The 17,231-nt window shown below is 39.3% G+C and overlaps 1 protein-coding gene across 3 annotated transcripts; it reads right to left on the reverse strand.

The window, feature by feature from the left end:
• Window positions 1–838: 838 nt before the first annotated feature.
• On the reverse strand, window positions 839–11,904 carry LOC131428537 (histone H4 transcription factor). Of its 3 annotated transcripts, XR_009229393.1 has the most exons (7): window positions 11,447–11,904; window positions 11,222–11,393; window positions 10,630–11,112; window positions 10,372–10,570; window positions 10,086–10,203; window positions 8,480–10,034; window positions 1,744–1,861 (listed from the first exon to the last, which is right to left on the reverse strand). XR_009229393.1 is itself a non-coding variant. In XM_058592541.1 (6 exons), exons 1-6 carry the CDS (start codon window positions 11,813–11,815, stop codon window positions 1,055–1,057), a joined length of 1,977 nt encoding a protein of 658 aa, XP_058448524.1. In that variant the 5' UTR covers window positions 11,816–11,904; the 3' UTR covers window positions 839–1,054. The 3 variants fall into 3 exon arrangements, 2 of the variants coding, with proteins under 2 accessions (XP_058448524.1, XP_058448523.1); XM_058592541.1 differs by lacking the exons at window positions 8,480–10,034; window positions 10,086–10,203 and adding an exon at window positions 839–1,690; XM_058592540.1 differs by lacking the exon at window positions 1,744–1,861 and having other exon boundaries at window positions 5,822–10,034.
• Between the last annotated feature and the right edge of the window lie 5,327 nt (window positions 11,905–17,231).

A 17,231-nucleotide genomic window follows, 5' to 3' on the forward strand; every position in this document is an offset into this window, starting at 1 on the left:
TATCTCCGTGAAGATAGTTTGCTTGCTATGAATTATTTTGTGAGAGGAACGACGTTCAGACCACGAGAGAGAAAATTATATTCACGGCTTCTGTGCTTCCTGAAGACTCTAATACCAGCACACTGTACCATCTATGTGTCTATGTGGAATATATAATTGCTTCCACCACTGTACTGTGGACCACCAGTGTTTTTGGCTGACAAGGTGTCCTCTTTGTGAGCGGTGGAATTGTTCGCTCACTGTGCAATAGAAACTATATATTTATTCACCGGTGAATGAATATTCCAAACCCTGCTCTCGACTGTTGTGCATATTTTCGACATGATTAACTAGTCAACCAAAGGTAGCTGGAATAAATACTCACATATTCTGCGAAACAAAATCTTCATGAAATTAGATACAGGATTTACACATATTCGTTTGGGCCGCGAAGACCTTTGATGGTGGCAATGACTCCGGTTCGTTGACGCGTGTGTTTTTCGGATTCACTGGTTTAACTTAACTCATAGCTTCGAGGGGACCGAAGGAAAAGGAATCGTTTACAGATTTTCATTCAATCCGCTTCCGTCGGATAGATTCGATTACCTAAGATTTCGCTTTTCAGTAGATGTAAGAACTAAAGACCTTTTGCCTTTTGAAATGGTCGTGTTTCGGATATCTGAATCCGGACACGACAGTTTAGAAAAAAAAGATATTTATTTTTAAGCCTTTTACTACGCGCCCTATTAAGACGGTATCAGGTCCGTTGAGATGTTTCATTTATGACAACGACAGTCATCATGTAGCCAAAAAAAAGAGTGATTATTTGAGTGTCTTGTTCTATTTCTAAATCTTAATTGTTTTGTAAAAATTAACATTTAAATTGAGACAAAAGATGTGCTTTCTTTACAATAATAGCTGGTTTATTTCACTGATGTCAGATTTATCTGAATAGTAATAGTATTGTATAGAAAAATCTAGAATCAGTACGTAACAGTACCGTATACCGCAGTGTCAAATAATGGATGTAGACAGAAAACACGAAACTTAACGTAAAGTCAGTTTTGTTCGTTGTTTATACACGGCCACTGGATAGTAACTTATCCGGAGTGAGTTCGGTAGTCTGCACCGTTTCGCTCCGTATCACGCTGCCTGCTGAGTCGGTTTCCTCAAACGAAATAACCACAGTTTTTTCTTCCTTGATGTATCGTTTCATCACGGTAAAGTCATCGACACTCTTCGCAGATGAGGAAGGTTCATCTTTTGGTCCGGGCAATGATGCCCGAGAGTCACTTTTCTTCAAGGATGGCATCGAGCGGGATGCTTTCGGTAAAACTTCATTTGCCTTCAGCTCGATAGCGATGGTGTTGCGAGCCATTGTTTCTAGTTTTCCAATTGAAAAACTAGTCCACGTCTGAACTTCCTCTTCGTTATCCTCCTTGATCGGCACCGCCGAGGAATCCTGGGACTGTGCCTCGGATTTACACTCATCGTCCGAATAGCTCACTATCTCGCCAGTTACGTACGTCGACAACCGAAACACGCCATCCCGATCTGCTTGGTACATGAATCGACTGTAACCGGGTGGTTTACGGTACTGGTGGGTTTTCATGAGATGTCTGGATAAGTTGGCACCAGAACAGTAATGGTTCTCGCATAAATGGCAGGCATACTTCATAGGACCCATACCGTAGTGGACCGAATCCACGTGCTAAGAGAAAGTAGTGTGAGTTGCGAATTGAATGTTGTGAATAGCATTATTACCTTTCTCAGCGATTTTTGACACTTGTACGCGACATCACAGCCAAACTCTTCGCATCGGAACATTCGTCTTTCGTCGTGGGTTAGTACGTGTTCATTAAGATCTCCTTTTGTCACGCATCTGAAAAAAATGACATTAAGGATAGAAATATATACCATGATAAATTTCAGCCAACGCAGTCACACCGTAACGAGTTCCGAGTATAATAGTTCCATGTATAAATGAGAGCACGTGGAATACGAGAAAACTGTGATTACAGTTCTTCGTCTCACTCGGGTTTCAAGAGAGAAACCATCTTGGTCCCTTGATATTCTTATTCTACTTCAACGATGCCAATTTTGCTTTGCAGGTGTCTTGATGATTGGTGTAAAGCGAATCGTACGACATTGAATCCTCAACGATTAGGGTCACGACAAAAACAGCAATTCGATTCAAATACTTCCTGGAGGATGAAAAATGATCAGGGCCGTCGGGAGAAAAATCGGGCTCATAGGGACTACAACATTATGGACTTCTATTCAGATGTTTCCTGAAAACTTGTAGGTATGGGAATACCGTCGAACTGAAAGGTTTTTAAACATATTATCTTAACAAATATCATTCACTTGCCAAATGAGCCTAAATTTTCTATATTTTTCCATTATGAAGAATTAAAAGAAATTTTATTTCTTCGAGTTTTCGGCCCCCTTGGAAAAGTTCGAGCCCGGAGGGATTCCCCCCTCTTTCTTCCACCCTTTTATCGGCGCTGTCCATGACAGACTGGTCGATTAGTGTCAGTGAGTATAATTTTGGAGTTTTGCTCTACTGCTACCGATGCTTCCGGATCATAGAAGTACGATTTCCTGCTAAAATACGCCGTTATATTTCTCTGCTGGTATCCGTGTCCTAATACACGTATTCGGCAACCACCAATTTTTCGTCACCAAAAAGTTCGATATTTGTCGATGATTGGCGGAAAAGTTTCCAGGAGATCGCAGCAGGCGTGCGCGTCGGTGAAACATTTTCGTTTCCGTCAAAATTTTTTCGTCATATATATGCCATGTTCATCTGAGAAAACTGAAACTGACTTAGGGTAGTTTCATCAAACAAACACTTTTCACGAAACTGTTGATTTCGCACTTAGCAACGAGGGTTTGAGCAAACCTAATATAAAAACTGACTCGATTTTCAGTTCAACAACGTTGAAACTAGGTTCGAAACTGGCTTTAAACAAAAGGTTTAACAGCAGTTAGAGTGGAAACTGGGTTAGGTTTGGCATCAAGCGAAAACGACAATAGTTTTCGTCGGTTATTCAGATATCGAAAATAAAAGTTAAATACAAAGCATCAAATTTACTCTTTTTTCGATTTTCGTGGTGTTAGAAGCAGTGTTGGTGATTGCCGAAAATTTGACAGAAGCTGCTATATAGCTCTCTATATTATATACAACATTTTCAATCCGTTAGAAGATGCTACAAGAACTCGAGTCCTTCATGGACCGATAGGTCTGATCCAAAAGAGAGAGAGAGAAGAACTCGAGTCATTCAATGCATGAACCGCGAGAGAATTTTGCTACATTTCTTCGCTCCACTTTATACTCTGAGTATTTCACGGCCCTTGAAAAAAAATACAGTCTGATAATGATCGTTGCTGTGTGGAATTTCCCAAGAGAGGATCGCAAGTTGACAATTATCGCAGAAAATCGAATCGATGGTTCAACTTGATGTTTCTCATACTAGGTTGCAATATTTCAAAACCCTTGTGTGGAGCATTCACATACATTTTCATAGACACAACTTATACAAAGGTTATATGCACATAGTTAGAATAAGCGGCAATAGTAAAATGATTCTATCGCAATTATCCACTGCCCATACAGAATCGGATCGCGAAACGAGAATAAGTCATCGAAAAAAATTAGCTCTCGCACTGGTGGCTATTCTATGTTAAATGAGCCATGCCGGGTGTTTGTTGTTGCGATGATATTAGTCTCTCTTTGATGGCACTGATTCAATCGTGTGAAGAGTGAAGAGTGAGCATTCTTTGATACGATAAAAGCCATCCTTGGTTAGAAGTACACAGGAAGTTGTTTTGTGTGTTTACTCCGGTTAAATGGATCGAAATTCGAAACAGCCATCCAGCAAATATGCAATGCTGGGAACTGGTATTCGAAGTTTATCTGAGTTTATCTAAGAGTTTAATTCTGCCGTTATGTATCCGCCTGGAATCACACCCAAATGAAAAATTCCGACTTGGAACAGCAAGGCAAAAAGACGGTACACGACGTACGAATCAATTTCGGGCCGCGGTCAGTCTCTAACATCGTGGCACGAATAGCTGATCAAGTACAATTAGTATACATAAGCGCTGTCATGAGGCATATTGGATACCGGTGATCAGAGATGTCTATCTCCTCTGTGTGACGAAGAGCAAGCAAAATTTCTCCCCTCGCACTGACAACTTCAACGAGAGCTCTTCTCTTTCACATTTATACACCACTGTTGTGTAAAGTGTGCACGCATCATGAGTGCGTTTGTTTATTTCCTTTTACCTCTTCCACTGAATCGCACCAAAGTGCTAGAGCATTAGCTAATAAATTCTCTGAGGTGGATGCAGATACTTTCACAGAGGTGTACACGCCGGTGAGCACTCTGCTGTATGGTTTTCGTAGATGAAGCGTGGACACGCAAAATCAGCAAAATAAAACAATTTATCGTAAAATTTTCGGTTTTCCTTGCAAATTTTTCATAGCAAGGCCAGATCTACTCTCTATTAATTGAAGTTCACAGAAGTGTTCGCTCACCATCACGCGCCAGTGGTCACTTAGGTGTATTTAGACGAGAGCGCGTGTGAGCGATTCGTGCGAAGAGAATGTGTTTCACTCGCGCCAGCTGCTTTAACCACAAGCACACACTCAAATGCTGTCTATTCGACACTGAAAAGAAGTGCGCTTTCCTCTTTGTGCGGTGCTTCCTTTTTTGCATCCTCAGTGTGGCAAAAATCTGACTCTAGCGTGTATCACTCTGGTGAAATGCCATCTCTGCCGGTGATATCGTTTCATTGTTTTTCACTCTTGTGTGTATAAATGCTATTATATATATTTAAACTCAATGTTTTAATATCGCTAGCGTAGAGCGAATCCTAGACCCCTAACTTACCAATGAGTAAAAATTTCTGAAGTTACCCCCCCCCCCCCCCATTTTTCACGAGGTAACCGATTTTACAATAAGTGTTATTGTTTTGTAGTATTAGTATCTACGAACATGTTCGTGAAATATTTCGTCGATATTCGAATTTTTTATACTATTTTTAGTTACATTAACATTTATATACTTTTTCATTGTACTGCTTCCTGAAACTCAAGCTCTCTTTCGAATTATACGAAACTTTGCAAATGGATAAACAACTATTTTTGGCATAGAATGAAGAAAAAATTGTTTAAAAATGTTCAATTTTACTAAAATTTTTACTTAAATTTTTCAAAGAAATCGTTATTAAAGTACCTTCTTCACGCGATTTTTGTCTCTGTTAAATGCTAAAATGTTGCATATGTTATTGGTTTTCATAATCAACAAAAAAAATTTTGTGCTCAAAAAGGGTTTTTGAAATATAAATTTCCTGACGTACATTCAATAGAGAAACCTGTTTAAATCTACCTAGTGCTGTAATGATGCCCTTTTCATATTATTCATTTTCTCTTAAATATTACACCAAAAACTCATCGAAATACTACAATTTAAAAAAGTTGAGATAAGAAAGGAAAAAAATCATTTTCTATGCCTACTTGTCCAAACCTGTCGCAGCTCGCTTCAGTCGCACCAACGACATCGCACCCTACCGAACCCTGCCGCACCATACCGATTCGCTCGCGCGGTGCACTTTGCATACAGCGCGCGTATACAAAAAATCAAATATTTCAAAAACCCTTTTTGAGCACAAAAATTTTTTTGTTGATTATGAAAACCAATAACATATGCAACATTTTAGCATTTAACAGAGACAAAAATTGCGTGAAGAAGGTACTTTAATAACGATTTCTTTGAAAAATTTTAGTAAAATTGAACATTTTTAAACAATTTTTTCTTCATTCTATGCCAAAAATAGTTGTTTATCCATTTGCAAAGTTTCGTATAATTCGAAACAGAGCTTGAGTTTCAGGAAGCAAATGTTAATGTAACTAAAAATAGTATAAAAAATTCGAATATCGACGAAATATTTCACGAACATGTTCGTAGATACTAATACTACAAAACAATAACACTTATTGTAAAATCGGTTACCTCGTGAAAAATGGGGGGGCCACTTCAGAAATTTTTACTCCCATATCTCCAACTCCGCAACTTCAATGGAAGAGAATTATGAGTTGTCGTCCTTCCGGAAAGTAGGTGACGCATCAACATTTCCTCTCTTACTTCCTTCCTATCTTGCTGTAGAAATGTTCTAGTTGAGTTGGAATGGTATTAATACCCAATACCATTTCCTGAACAACTTCTATTGGTCAATCAGCAGAAAACATGCTAATATAAGTGTGCAATCCGCCAAGATTATCGTCATAACGAAACGCAACGCAAACTAAAGCTAAGGAAAAGTTTCCCCCACCAACAATAAGGGGGGGCTCTTGTGCGGAGCTGATGAAATATCAAGAGACTCGAAAGGAAAGCGCCTCTCGTCAATAACAGTAGGTTTTGGAGAATATTATTACATATCAGAAGACCACGCATAGTTACGGAAAATATTTGAAAAATTACATAGAAAAAAAAAAGAATTGTGACGACCTCGATGTGATTCTAAATCGATGTGCAAAAAATTAAGATGTGCCGAACATCGAATGCAATAATTTCCTACAATTTGTTTCAATCTTGATAAGACGTAGAACCACTTTGTACTAATTTTAAATTTGATCAGTATCTAACGACGAAAACAGATAAATCACACGTTATTACACCTCATTGCGGCGATCTTTCATTGTGGACTACCGGCTCATTGCGGCACAAAGAGGTCAACAGTCTGCACAAAAACGTAAACAAATCGAGTCGAGCGCAGTATGATGTCGAACAGAATTCGCCAGAGGGAACGGCCAACCATTATTCTTGGATGAAATATCTTCTCGTATTTCTTCCTTGATTATTCGTAACTTCCTTTTTTCGGGCGGCTTGTTAGGCCTGCACCAACCTCCTGTCTCACCGGAGGGATATCGTGTCAGCACTGTTTAGAGACCTACCCTTCACAAGGATGGTAATCAGCCTCTCCTAACATGGAGAATTGGTTTCAAAGCGGCATACGACACAATCGATCGAGCACAGCTATGGCAGATAATGCACGAATACGGTCTCCCGGATAAACTGACGCGATTGGTCAAAACAACGATGGATAGAGTGATGTGCTACGTCCGAGTATCTGAGACACTCTCGAGCCCCTTCGAATCTCGGAGAAGGCTACGGCAAGAGAGTCGTACCTTGTTCAATATTGCCTTGGAAGGTGTGATTCGAAGAGGATCGACACTAGGGGCACGATCTTCCGAAAGCCCGTACAACTTTTTGGTTTCGCTGACGATGTTGATATTGTGACACGTAACCTTGAGAAGATGACGGAAACCTACATCGGACTAAAAGCTGAAGCTAGGCGTATCGGACTGGCCATAAATGCGTCGAAAACAAAATACATGAGAGGAAGATGCTCTAGAGAAGAAACACTAAGCCTCCCACCACGAATATTGATAGACGGTGGCGATATCGAGGTGGTTGACGAGTTCGTGTATTTGGACTCACTGGTGACCGCCGATAATGACACCAGCAGAGAAATTCATAGACGTATTTTGACAGAGAATCGTGCGTACTTTGGACTCCGAAAAATCCTTCGATCGAAAAAAGTACGCCACCGCACGAAATTGACCGTTAAACCGGTTGTTCTCTATTGCCACGAGACCTGGACTACGTTGGCAGAGGACCAACGCGCTCTCAGTGTTTTCGAAAGCTACTGAGGACCATCTATGGCGAAGTGCAGATAGAATATGGATCGTGGAGATGGCGTTTGAATCAAGAATTGCAACAGCTGCTAAAAGAACCACCCATCGTACGAACAGCTAAAATCGGACGTCTACGATGGACTGGGCATGTCATAAGGATGTCGGACGACAGCCCAGTGAAAATGGTTCTTGAATCCAATCCGACTGGGACAAGAAGAGGAGCGCAGCGAGCAAGGTGGATCGATCAAATGGAGGGTGATCTCAGAAGCATCCGTGCCTTGAGTGGCTGGTGACGAGCAGCCATGGACCGAGTTATGTGGAGACGTATGCTTGATACAGTAAAGGACGCCCCAGGACTATAGCTGTTAGGTAAGGTAAGGTAGTAACACCTTCTCTACTTGAGAACATCGTTGAAGTAGAATAAGAATATCAAAACCCCAAGATGATTTTCCTGTGGAATTCTGAATGACACCAGAAACTCTTCGGAAACATAATCGCCAATCCGGGAGCTAAACGACGATCTCTATGGTTTACTACCATGAAGCCGAGGGTCGATGATGATGGTTGTGGAGAAGCAGTGTACAAAACCTGCAGATGACTTTGATGATTTTGACAGATACATCAAAATGTCGACAAAAGTTTTGGCGTGCATAGAAAAAATTGCAATTGATGGGAATCATTTTATTCGAAAATTTAGAGGCTTATAAGCAATTTAATTTCTTAAGAACTGTGGTCAATATAAATGGATAACTATACTGGAAACAAAGGTCAAAAATAAATCTAACATGAGCTTACTTATAATTGTACAGATACTGTAAAATACAAGAACGTTAGTCTAATCGGAGAAGATCTGTGGTCATTTTCGTCGGCGGCTATTTTCGTTATCTGCCTTGCAGCTGTAAACAACAGAGTCAATTGTTTGGTTGGAAAGCACACATCCCGTCTCGTCAGTAATGTCAATCGAAATGATTGCCGAGTTGTCCACTTTCAAATAATGCCTTATATGCTCAAGATCTCCAACCGGAACAACCTGTTTCGGGTCCGAATGGATGGGTTCGGTACGTTTGGCTGGGTTATCCGTCAGTGTGCTCGGAGGCGCAATACCATCAATTTCATCACTATTCCTGCGCATAGTGATGGTGAATTCCCCAACCGTCTCCGTAATAAGATTGCCGTCGTAGTTCGACGATGCAATTTGGTTATGTGCATTGTCTTCATAATCACATGCTAAAATATTTGGATTTTCCAGCATGCTTTGGGTGCCATTTAATTGTAATGAATCCTGTTCATAGGTTGAAGTAACAATTTTTCTTTCACTTGGCATCGTTGCAAGTGAATAATTTGTAAGACTGTACAAACCGGTGTCGTGATTTACAATTGATTGATTGCTGTACTCATGGTTCGGTAGATCAATGACTGTTCTTGTTGAACGATCTTCAATTTCTGTCTGTTCGATCGTAATTTTACTTGTGAGAGGTAAATTTTTTGTTCGGCAAAATTTAGCCTTCGGATAAACTTTGTTTGGAGTTATAGTAGCAAATTTTTCAACGTTGCATATCTCTTCATCCTGAGTAATCGAACGATCATCTCTAGTGTCCGGCTTGGGACTGCGAATTTTGAATGGTGCTTTCGGATAGACTCTACGAGAAATCGATTTGTTGACGAGAGAGTTAAATTCTTCTGTTTCTTCACAATCTGAAGAATTTGATTGTTTCGCAAATGCAGTACGTTTCGTGACTAATTTCTTAGCAGCCATACAATCATCCACCTTTCTAGACTTTGCTTGATTCTTGGATTTTGCTTTCGAATACACTTTGCGTTCAATGTTTCTGGTAGCCGTTTCTTCTATGTCGTGTGCGCCCACGGGTGCGTACTGGTCTATGGATAAACTTTCAGTTAGTGAATCATCTTTCTCCACTTTTGGTTTCACCGTTCGCGGTTTTCGTGGCATTTTTGAGTGTATTTTGTCTGGGATCATGTTGATGGAAATCTTATCTTTGTCAATATGCTTCCAAGATTCAATTGAGTAACTTGTCCAGGTGGTCTGATCGAGAAACCCTGATGAGTCAGACTCAGTCGTTGTCGATAGTTTTGTCTGTTCGTTAGACGAACGAGGCGCTACCTGTTCCCTATTGGCTAAGGCAATTTTATTATCCAAATAAACAGCCAACTTAAATTTTTCGTCCTCGTGATCTTGACGGTATTGATAACGAATGTGACCCGGCAGGCGTTCACAGCCATGATACTTCATCAAGTGGTTGGACAGTGACGTTCCGCATTTGTATTCTTTGGTACATAGATGACAAGCGTAGATATCCGGGGGGAGGCCTTTGTGTACAGTCAGAATATGCTGTAAAAAAATCGTTTCATTGTTTTGTCTCTCAAGGATAAGGAGTCATACTTTTCGTAGCGTTATTTCGGATTTGTAAGCCATTTTGCAGCCAACCTCAAAACACTTCCACTGATTCATATTTGCATGAATGTTTGTATGAATGTGTAAATCACGAGCAGTGACAGCCCTGTAAGGGAACCGAAGAATTCGGGTTATAGTAAACATTACGGATCGTTTCCTTCTTTCAAACATTTGCTGAACTTTAGTTAGTAGGAAAACGATATACGCTTCATCAATGATCAATGTCATCAGTGATACTACTAAACTAGAAAGATAGTAAACCTAACGAACTCACCTATGATTGCAGATGTGACATTGGAACGGTTTGTCTTCGACGTGTCTATAGCGTATGTGATAGGATAACGCCTTCCGCGATGGCCACTTCATCGGACAGAGCGTACAGGCGTATTTCTTATTGTGAATATTCGTATGGTCCACCATAAGTTGTTTCGTAGCAAAAAGCTTGTTACATTGTTGGCAAGGATATTCTCGATCTAAAATAAATGATTTTAATCAATACTATAAAACACGACACCTGGTCCGTTCCACTTACTATGGTATTCCACCTGACGCTTACAATGATCTATATATTTCAGACGGGACACAAACATTGCTCCACAGGTGTAACATCCGATTGTACGCTCCGTCGAGTGTCGTCTAATATGCTCGAGACCAATACTACACCGTTTGTAGGTTTGCTTGCAGGCGGCCCACTGACACATCAGCGGCACCTTGCTTGATCTTTTGTCTACCGGAAACTGATCCTGAATGTGATTGTTTACATGCGTAAAAAACGATTGTGCTTTGTGGTAGACTTCTTCGCAGTCACCCCATTCACATTGAAAGGTTATACGAAACGTATCGATGCTATTTCGTCGACGGCTGTCATTGTTGCACTTCGGGACGCTTATGATATTGCTCAAACTGGCACCGTGCGTTTTCATCCGATTGTGGTACACGTGAAAGTGTACATGACTTTCCAAATCACGCACACTTGATGTTTTGAAGTCGCAAAGATCCCAAAGACAGGTAAGGTCTGACAAGTAGAAAAATATTCATTAGAGTTTATACAATAATTCTCATTTGTTCATAACTTCGCTGGATTACTTTTTTTTGTACCGATTACGCAACCAAAATCAACCTACCTCGAAAATCCCGTCTTCCCTGTAAGTAACTATCTAGATGACTTTCGACGTGAGTCAGATATTCGATATCATCAGTCGTTTCTAAACCGCACTTCAACCACTCGCACTCATACATCACTGAGTTGAGGATCTGTTTTTCGGTATAATCCTTCAAACGATAGCGCAACGGAACCTGAAATTCAGCCAGAGTCAGCACGGTAAACATTTGTTCCAGTACTTTTTTACCTCAAAGTCTTCATTCAGATGTGCAGAATCATCAGCCAACGGATAACGGTCCTCGGTAAGTGGTTCTTCATCGGCGATCTCTTCCAACGCTACTTTAGCATCGGGTTCGTCAGCTTGTTGCTGCTGCTGATCAATCATCCATTGACGGACCCTGTCCCACGATTTCTTACCATCGGCAGTCTCCTGTTGTTCTGTTACATCGTCGAGCTGCACTGGATCCGACACTTTGGGTGAATTTTTCTTAACTGGATTATTCGAACCATCATCGGTGCTAGTGACATCTTTTTTCACAGGTGTGGCACTCTGTTTCGCTTGCTTAGGCGAGCGCGTGATTTTCACAGGAGCTTTCGACTTTCGTTTGCGTCCCATTTTTGAAGGATTAAAGGATCAATCGTTGGTTTCTACACAAAAAGAAGAAATCGATACAAAAATTTTAGAATATGCGTTTATAAACAACTTTTTATGACAGATAAATACACGTAGATAAAAATTTACCTATTTTAGACTAACCGTCATTTTAGCAAAATTTTCGGTGAATTTTCCCTCTACCCAGTTAGAAAGCGATAAGATTTCAATCACCCAGTAAATCCGAGCATCGGACGCATCGTGCAAGAAAGCTTTTGACTGCGTTTCAAGCTTACATAGTGTATCGATAGAACAAAAGAGTGATGAAAATACCAAAGCAGAGAGCGGATGTCTTATACGCAGAGGATGGGATATATCGGGGTTGGATTTTCAACTCCGAGCATAGGGCCAGAGTTTTTCTGGCCCTAAGAGGCGAATGACCTTAAGGTTAAAGCCTCTATGGTCGAAACAAAAGAATGTTTAACACTATACCACACCTTATCGGGAAGACGTCGGCTTGAAAATGCCTTGTTTGATATTCCTTCGCTCTGTTTCTCTAGCGATACATAATGTAAAAATAAAGATTTCTTAGGACGACGCGGTTGATGCAAATGGTGCAGAATTGTCCGATGACGGGCCGATCGAAGCGCTACGATCGGCCCCATATCGTGCTCAATCGGTCCGATAATCGGGCCGATGATCGGACCGATACGGGTCGACAAATTTCATAGGGCAGCTGCATACTGGACGAAATTAATCGAACCCCTCTTAGAAAAAAAAACGTTCAACGGGTGGTCCTTCATTGGCCCAATACGTTGGATCATTGGTCCAATGAAAGTCCAATCAATCGTTCAACGGGAGGCCAGACGGGACCTTCGTTTGCCGATTTTGAAACAGACCGTTGAATCGACGACACGACCTGCCACTCGTCCATCAAAACTGTATCGTAAATTTAACTACCCCTCAGTAACTGGTAATGTCAAAATGAAGTCATTTGAAAAATGTTTGAAATTGGCAACCCAGACCGAAAACTGTTGTTTTTCGAATAACAGTTACCGCAACCTTGGTTACTGCTAATTCGAAGACTTTATTAGATTATCAATAAGAAAATTTTTTAAACGATCCCTCTTTGCTGCTTACCAGAAGGCCAAATATTCTAAGAAATGAAAGCCAGCAATCCAAAATTTAGAAGAGAAATTCTCTGGCGAAAAATTTCGTTTCTAACTTCGGTAACGGTAAAACTAAATTACCAAAACCCTACACACTCGTAAATTTGGTGTAAAAGTATATTTATTTCCAAAATTACAAAAAAGTTCTGTGACTGAATTTGTATGTGTTCTGAAAAATCAGATAATCAAGCGAATTTTCTAGAGAAGAGATCTTCCAATTAGTGATTGTGATTTCTTTGTGTAGAAAACCGAATCGCATGTGCTACATTTGATTATATCGTCCTTTACTCTTCGTACAAGTGTAAATTTTGAATATGCTTTCGTAAATTTAGTTTAAGCATATATTTCGAGTCGCATTGTGTAGAACATTGAAAATATTCCTCATTTGAACACCTACAAATAAAAAAAATACAAAAAAGTTCGACTTAGTAAAGGTAGTCTTACATCTCTTTTTCCATTTTATATCTTCAACCTATTATGCTGATCGAGTACTATCTTTAACGAAAATAATTGTCCATAGAGCATAGAACTTGTTTGTTTGAAGAATTATGCTTGCGCTACTTCTGTTCTGCCCCCTCGACTTCGAGGTGAATGATTTTGGGCACTATTTGTTATAATTGTTTTATATTTAGGTCAACCTGGATGGTCAGGTTTTACTGAGGTTCGGTTCAGCTGTAATTTCACGAAGTACTCAAAGATTCTATCATTTTTTTTGTTTTGATGATGGTAAGACTTTAGGGAACCGCCGAATTGATGGCACAGCAACTAAGGCTATATTGCCAGTTAATTTTCGTTTATAGTCCAATGGACTTTATTTTCACTTGACTACAAGCGAAAATCTTGCTGTGTGGCTGCGTCGAATCGTCAAAGTACGACTGAAAATCCTTTCTTTCTGGCGAAATACTCGAATTTTCTCCGGACTAACACGATGCAACGTGCTCACCCGTTGAGAGTTTCACCGGAAGTCCTTTAGGGAACCGCAATAAGGAGGAATTCGTTTCTCTCCGTTTTTTCCAAAACAAACTATTTGTTTATTTATGCTGGGTTTCTTAGTTACTGTTCGTAGCAACTAAAACAGTGTTGCTCGAGAATTTGATTTTTATTATTAACAAGGGGTCGCTTGATTTGTGGTAACTGGTGGTAAATGATCAACAAACACTTTTCACGATGCTTTTTCTTCGGAGTGCCTGGTCGTGTCGTCGGTTGAACCGAATGCCATTTTTTTCGTTCAACAAACCCGGCAGACAGAGGTCCATTGTTGAGCCATTTTTAATATGAGTAACACTTCATTTCCACACTGTTTTTGCAAGAAAAAAAACAACAACAAACCGTTCCAGCAAACTGAACGAATATTTCGTGCAACATGTCGTTCAACAAGCGCTCAAAGACCAACAAAATAGAACGGCCTGCTTAGAGGGACAGCAGGTACATGTTCGTTCAGTTTGTTATTATGTTTTTGTTGATTTTAATAACCAATGAAAAGAAAAATTGTTGAAAATCTACTCGCAGCACGGGACAGATCACATTTCAATTCAATCCAGCGTATTGATGTAGACATTGAAACATTTTTTGTGAGCTGCTCCGAGGTGGCGGTTCAAAGCATAGGATCTGGTCTTACAAGCCATTTGTCGTAAGCTCAAGCTCCGACCGGGGCTTTCTTCATTTGCGAAATATGTTTAAACTAAACGGTCAAATTTCACGAAAGAATGAGTACACTTAAATTCTAATTTTGCTCGCGACAAAAAGAGGTGCCGAAAACGAATGGCGATTTCTTCTCAGAGCTATCGTTCAACAGAACAAACTCAAACGTTTTGCATAACACAAAGTATCATTTGAACAACATTTTGTAACTTTGTTGTTGAAAAATATTGAGAAATAAGTCGGTGATGAGGTATTTTTGAGCACGCTTCTTAAAAATCATGATTTGTAGTGTCCACTGTATCTCAGCGGAGACTAATCAGAAGTCAAAAAACCAAAGCAGAATAAATATAATACATGTTTTTCTAGACCCCAACGTGTCGGTTTTATTGTTTAATATTTTTTTTAATTTTTATGGTTGTAGAAAGTCAAAACTACGATTTTCACGAAAAAATCCGTCAATTTGAAGCTGTAGAATCTCTCCAAAGTAACAAACAACGAAAAGGAAACGGGATCTGATTTTATATGTAGAAAGTGTAATATTACAACCTTTAGAACGACATCGAGATTGTTGTGATATTAAACCGTGATCGATGAACATCAGTGTTAATTGTGATGTGCAGCAATTTTGTTGTAATTTGACAAATGTGTTGGTGTCGTTCTAAAGGTTGTTATTACACGAGAAGATGCATAAATTTTTATCAGAATCGTATGCAGTATTCAGTTAAGGTGATGTAATCTACTCAATACGTTGTTTTGATGTAATTATATGTGATTAATTTGCAATATTTTTCAAATACAGAAAAATATTGCATTTGATGTTCAGTACGTCTAGTACATTGCGATTGTTACAATTCTTTTTTTACTGTGTATTATCTACGTTTCCTGAACCAATAGAAGTTGTGCTGAAAATCTTAATGTTCCGACATTTAGTATTTAATTTGCTTCCGATTATCTTTTAATTCATCATGATAATAAATGTTCAACAATTCATAAACAATTTCATTTAAAACCCAAATAAGAAATGAAAAAGTTTGCAAGACAAAATGATCATTTACATTAAACTGGTAGACTGAAAAAATCATTAGTTCCATCATAACCTTTCATAATCTCTATGGAAACACATTCAACAGAAAAACAATACACATCACATGTCTATTTTGCCGTTGGATGCTGATGTGAGATATATATGAGGCAGAGTAGAAGTGAAAGTGTTGTTGTTTATCTATAGGTTGGAAACTGGGTTAGGTTTAGCACAGCGCTGCCAACTATACCGATTTATCGGTATTTATACAGATGTTTGTACAAGATTCAGGAATACAGATATACTCTCTTAAAATACCGATAATTCAATTTTCATGCCGATAAATACCGATTTTCATCCAATTTCAAGCAATTACTTAAAAAAAAACAGTTGGCAACTCTGGTTTGGCATCAAGCGAAAACGATATCATAGTGTCCTCTTAGAAAAAAATGTTCAACGGTGGCCTTTCGTTAGTCCAATACGTTGTATCGTTAATCCAATCAACGTCCAATTAATCGTTCAACGGGAGACCAACATGGGACCTTCGTTTGCCGATTTTGAAACAGACCATTGAACCGAGCCCCATTTTTTTCGTTCAACAAATCTGGCAGACAGAGATCCATTGTTGAGCCATTTCCAACATGAGGAGTTGGAGCCCCATTGGACTAGTTTGACTGAAGAATTTTGTAAGTTTTTATGCAATTATTTTTTAGATGAACACTACATACCAGTAGAATACTTCGAGCTCGGCATAATGAAATACCGAACTAGATCGGCAACACGACATTCTACTGATTGTTCAGTAATCCATAGGCTCTTTTCCAAAATTTGTTTATGTGATATTCTGACATCTCGGTAAAACACGTTTTCTTTTCTAAATTTGGCAAAACATTAAGCTGAGTTTGTCAGTAAACAACAAACACAATCAAAATTTTTTCTAGGTTTGCTTTGCTTTTTTGTATACTGCATTAAAATGGACATTAATAAAACACCCCCTTTCCCCAATCTTAGATTTTGTGATAATTATTTCATACAACAATTAAGAAAAATTCTTTCACCGTTCGATTACTGATGACTCGGTAATTCATTATTCAATGTTAATCGCTTTTGCCGAGCTAACAGCAAAATTGCTGCTGACAAGTTCAGCAATTGTTAACAGTTAACAAATTTGCCTAACTGAGATTCACAGTAATTATTATTTTGCCGAGATGATTACCGATCTCTCGGCTGTGCAAATTTCGGCATTTTTTGCCGAAATTCAGCAATAAAATTCAAATGTGAAGATAACACCAAATTTCCACAATATTTTTGTGGGAGTAAAAACAACAACAAATTGTTCCTGCAAAATGAACGATTATTTCGTGCAGTATGCTGTTCAACAAATGCTCAAAGACCAACAAAATATAATCGCTTACTGAGTTCCCACTAAGCAATCGATAACATTTTGTTATTCGTTGAGCGTTTGTTGAACAACATACTGCACGAAATAATCTCTAGCTGCTGAATTTGCTGTAACAAAATAGAATCGCTTGCTGAGTGGGTGCCCTCTCAGCAGGCCGTTCAATTTTGTTGGTCTTTGAGCGCTTGTTGAACGACATATTGCACAAAA

Source organism: Malaya genurostris, chromosome 2 (genome assembly GCF_030247185.1).
Source record: "Malaya genurostris strain Urasoe2022 chromosome 2, Malgen_1.1, whole genome shotgun sequence".
Taxonomy (NCBI): domain Eukaryota; kingdom Metazoa; phylum Arthropoda; class Insecta; order Diptera; family Culicidae; genus Malaya; species Malaya genurostris.